Consider the following 5,105-nt stretch of genomic DNA (forward strand, 5'->3'; position numbering starts at 1 on the left):
GACTGTGAAAATAATACGAAAAGGTAATTACTTTTAGAATAGAACGTTTTTGCCCTCATTTAAATATAGTTTCGTCCCAGATAGTGGTAAGGGGACTTTTCCTGAGTGCATACTCTCTCTCTTTTATGGCTCAGTAGCCCAGTGTCAGCGACATTGGCTTTGAAGCCCGGACGGCAGGAGTGCCCGAGGGAGTGGCATTAAATTGGCGACACTGTTGCCCAAATCTGCGCTGCTTAAATGCAAACTGCTCGACTTTGTTGCACTCGCAGTGCACTCGCAATGACCTTCGGATGAGGTGTGGCCCCCGGAACTGTGGGCGTGTCCCCAAAGCAAACACGTTGCCAGCGACTTAATTAGATCTCGGTTTATGCCAGCGCGGCACTTTATGGCGAAGGCTTAAAGTGACCATTAGGTCGAACGAGATTGCGAGCCCTCGAGATAGGGACTGCGTTGCCGGCTAAACGGACCGTTTAATGCTTTGAAAATATAGTCAGAGTACAATGTTATGCAATTACTGGTGGTGAAAACGTCTAGAAATTAGGGAGTTTTGTTCTTTTGCAGGTAGAAAAAGCGATTGCCAGGACCCGGCAGAAAGACAGACTCCCGAAACTGCTGCATGTCGAACTTGTTGGCCTCGTAGACAAAGGGCGGTGGCTTGGCCATCGATGGGCTGGGAGATTCCTTTGGGGCCTCGGCGACAGGCGCCTCAGGCTGAGCTGGTTGGTTCCAGCGAGCCAGCAGGGCCCAGATATCCCGCTCCTCCTCCACCTCCTTCTTTTCCTCCACCACCTCGGGAATGGACTCCTCGCTGGAGCTCGAGAACTTGGGCCGCACTTCCAGGCACTCCTTGCGCCTCGCTAAGTCCTCCTCAATCCGCTGGACAATCGGATGACGTCGCTCCTTGACCACCGCACACAGATTCTCGCCGTGGTGTAGGTTCTCAAGTATGTAGTTATTACGACGCACAATTATGTCCACCTCGAACTCTTGTTCTTCGCTCAGATCACACTCCCGCAGGTCCGCGTACAAGACCTTGAGATGGGATTGTATTAATATTTATTTATAGTTAGCCAGAGCTAAAAAGAAATGGGTTATTTTTAGTGCACTTATCACAAAAATATATATAATGAATTCCTTGATTAATTACTTTAAGCTAATCCTTTAAGGTAATTAAGATCATACCTTGGCTTACAAAAAAGTAATTTGAAAATATTAAGGTTACCATTAATATAATTTTAAACCAACCTACCTACATATTATATTGAATAATTTGGTAAGAATTTAAATAGATCGATCAGTTCTATGATGCATCTAATTCCTATTGAATGTTTTGTGATAATCTACTTTAAAGTTTGTGGCTTACCTTCGTGTTCTTCTCCAGAGACTTTAGTATCAGATTTCCTTGGTTGTTTCCTATGTTTATGGCGGACATTTCGAGGCTGATCAGAGGTGTGTGACTTCGCAGCAAAGTGCCTATATCCCGAGCAAATAGGCCATGGGTGGTGTCGGTGCCCGAGATGTTGAGGGCCATCACGTGCGGGGTGCCGACAATGCTTGTGATGAGCGAGTGCAAGGCCAGCTCGTTAAGCGGATTATGGGCCAGGCCCAGATACTCCAAAACCCCCTCCTGGGATTGGGTCAAGGCCTCGCCCAGCACCACCGCAGAGTTAGAGCCCAGTCGATTGTACTCAAGCTGGATAGAGCGGTACATCCTGGGGCGCTTTAGCAAGTAGGACAACCCTTCACTGCAGTCATCCGTCATAAGAGCGTAGCCGAAGTCCACCTCTTCCAGAGAATCTAAGGTCTGCAGAGCGCGGGCCAAGATGCGAAACTTCTTTAGATTCAAGCGGCTGTTTCGCAGCCTGAAAGTTCGTAGGTTCGGCAAGGAACGTAGCCCTCTGCTCAGGCGCACCATATCACCGTGTGAGAATTTCAGATAGCGGCTGTGGGATGGGGAAAAAATAAATGGGAATATTTTAAATCATCATGAGCTAGTTTTTTATAACTAGCTAACTACATTTTTGAGGTTGTTCTAACCTGTGATAGTCTTTCACTTCCGGTGGTCCCAAAAACTCCAGTGTGAACGACACCATATTTTGGAAGAAGCGCACAAACCCCAGGTCGATGTGATGGCAGTGGACATCTGGATAGTCGTAGCGCTTGATCCGCTCCAGCATCAGCTGCTTGTTGCGCTTGTCCGGCTTTGTATCCTCATCATCGGGAACTTCGGGAGGTACATTTATACTGAACACGTCTTGCATGGGGGGTTCCTTCTTTTTCTTTTTCTTCTTGGCCGAAGGGTCCGGGTTTCTCAAGGCGTTGAGTTTCTCCAGGCGCCTCCTTTTGTGCTCCTCGCGTTCCGCCCGCTTCCTGGCAATGGCATCCCGAGCCTGCTGGCGGTTGGCATTGCGCTGGCGTCGCGCATTCTTGCGCATCGTGTCCTCGTTCTCGGACTCCGCACGCCAGAAAGTAATGCCCACTTCGCTACTTGAACTGGACTCCTGCTCCTCCTCGCCCTCGCCATCGATGCCCAGATCCGTGTCGGGCTCATCGCTGGAGATCTCCTCCTCGTCCGAGGACTCGGAGGTTATGTCTTCCTCGGGATCGCTCTCGAGATACTTGGAGAAGGCGTAGTCGGGCAACGCCTGCAGCTTGCGGACGTGCATGGCGTTCACGTACTCCCAAACCTTCTCGGCCAACTGGGCCAGTCTCTTCTCCGGCTTCACGTTAACGGGACAGGACTCCACCTGTTCCACAAACTTCCGGCTCACGCCCTCCGACTTCCAGTCGAACTCGTTCCAGCGTTTCAGGTGCAGCGTCTTGTCCAGCGTCTTGCTCAGCACCACGCGTCGCCAAAAGCGCTGGTCCTCGATCAAATAGCAGTCCCTATAATATTATTATTATTTACGATGATATCCGACTAAAAATTACAGCCACTTGGGTACCACAAAGTGACGAATGCTTCTGAATATATAATAAGCCAAGTCAAAGTAATTGGCGCCCCGGGTGGATTGAACAGTATTCTTTAATAAACTTAACTTAAATTTAAATGTATAAAATATACCTCAGCTGTTCCTTTGTTGATTATATACTACATTCGAAGGACCTACCTCAAAGGTAACTCAACATCCAGGGCGTCATAAAAGATCCTCATGAGCTGCGGGCTCGCCTGCAAAGTGGGTGAAATACCCCGGATGCCCAGCTTGGCCAGACTCTTAACGCATAGATTTCCCAGGGTGTCCAAGTTTCCCTCGATGAAGGCCTCTGCAAAAATCTCACGGTTCCGCTCGCTATACAGGTTCAAAGTCTGCGGTGAGGGCTTAAAGAGCTCATAAGTAGCCATCAGTATGGGATCGGTTGGAGCCCGGAACTTTTGCGCATAGTGCGGTTGCACAGCCTCCTCCTCATCCTCGAAGTCCATATTGACAAGCTGTTTTTGAGTAATTCTTTGTATTTTGTTTGTCAATTGAAAGTCTTGTTTTGAAGTTTGTTTCTGTAGGTGCTTAATAAGCACTGTGATGGCTAGAAAAAAGTCTTCATCTTTCTTGAACATATTTTTTGAAATCGTTTGAAAAAATATATTCAGCACAACTAGTTAACCCCGTTTCCATCTCCATTCCCCATTTAATATTATAATCTTATCTGTTAGTTAATATTATAGGCGCTATAAAAAGTACTGTCAATTCACCCCCTGTATCATGCGTAACAAATGTTTACAACGGCTAATTTGAGAAAACTCGCCTGGGATACTTCCCACTTGAGGCGCACTTTGAGCGTTTGCTAATATTTGCTGCTAATGTCTCACAAGCACTTGCCAAGCACTCGAAGCAAATTTAAATTAAGCTAACCTAATTGAGAAGCGGAGAGCAGTTTCTTTTTGTGGCCAGAACCGCTTCAACCGAACCCCCCCCCATTCTACCCGATATTCTGCGCTTTGTTTTGATGGCGGAGCTGCCAGGGGCTTCACCTTGCCGGCTATTTTTCTACCTAATGAAATAAAAATAGATGTTGTTAGAGCAGCGCGCTGAGTGTGCTCGTCTTGTCCGGGTGCTTTTGTCGGATCGGTGATGGCCCCCAAGTCTGGGAAGAGGTTTCTACGGTACGGGTACTATATGCAGATGCTCTTACCTTCTGGATGTTGCACTGTGCCAAAGCAGACGACTTATAGTTTGATTAACCCTTAAGTTATTTTAGATGTTAAATTTTTTGCAAGTATTTTAAATAAAATAGTAGGCTGGTTGTTGCTTGTAAGCATGAGAACGGTGTTGGGCTATGCACCATAAAATTTGGGTAAGTTTATAGATGTTGCGAATGTAATCCATATATTTAAATCGTATTAATTCTTTATAATAGTTAATGGAACAATTAAGTTATAAAATCGGAGACGAATTATTAAATTCGTTAAAAGTGCAACAAAAATAAGCATAAAAATCAATTAATGGTAAAACAGTTTGAGTGGTAATTTTAGGTAATCCAATATACATAAAATGTTTGGATGAGAACGAGTGAAATACTTTTTTATCCTATTTGTTTTGATCTATATGTGAGATAAAAATATTATAACATTCCTTAAGACTATATTATTATAGGCACTATTATAATAATATAATCGCTTATAGCGGCTTGTTTACCTAATTATTAGATTAGATCCAACAATTGCCAGCACGGAGGACATTTTCCACGGTGTGGACCTATAAAATTCCTGGCTTTGTGAATTTGCTCGGGGTTGGTTGTCTCTCCAGTGGAAGTGGGGCTCCTTGTCCCCAGCTCCCAGTACAAATTAAGTGCATGCCAGGACGAAATTCGCCCCACAGCCCACTTCTCAGCACCCGCCCACCATTTTCGCCCTTTTCTGTAAACGACAACTGCATTGCTAAGTGGAAGTTCGACCATGACTTTTGCTTTCGCTTCGTCAATCACCTTTTTATCTGGAAGGACATTTCCAAGCCAGCTCAACTCGGATTCGCTCTTACCAACTTGTCCTTCCTCGCATGTCCTTCCCGGTTATGTATGTGTGTGTTTGTGGGTGTGCCAAAATTTATTACAACCTTTGGGAATTCTTTTAAGTAGTTGCTCGATTCAAAATAATTTTCCATTTATCACTG

At 45.6% G+C, this 5,105-nt stretch overlaps 1 protein-coding gene across 1 annotated transcript; it reads right to left on the bottom strand.

Moving 5' to 3' along the window:
• Nucleotides 1-443: 443 nt before the first annotated feature.
• Nucleotides 444-3,495, bottom strand: LOC108015818 (uncharacterized). The gene is made up of 4 exons (XM_017082382.4): nucleotides 3,111-3,495; nucleotides 2,038-2,886; nucleotides 1,364-1,943; nucleotides 444-1,032 (listed from the first exon to the last, which is right to left on the bottom strand). Exons 1-4 carry the CDS (start codon nucleotides 3,419-3,421, stop codon nucleotides 538-540), a joined length of 2,235 nt encoding a protein of 744 aa, XP_016937871.4. The 5' UTR covers nucleotides 3,422-3,495; the 3' UTR covers nucleotides 444-537.
• Between the last annotated feature and the right edge of the window lie 1,610 nt (nucleotides 3,496-5,105).

The sequence above is a fragment of the Drosophila suzukii genome, chromosome 3 (assembly GCF_043229965.1).
Source record: "Drosophila suzukii chromosome 3, CBGP_Dsuzu_IsoJpt1.0, whole genome shotgun sequence".
NCBI lineage: Eukaryota > Metazoa > Arthropoda > Insecta > Diptera > Drosophilidae > Drosophila > Drosophila suzukii.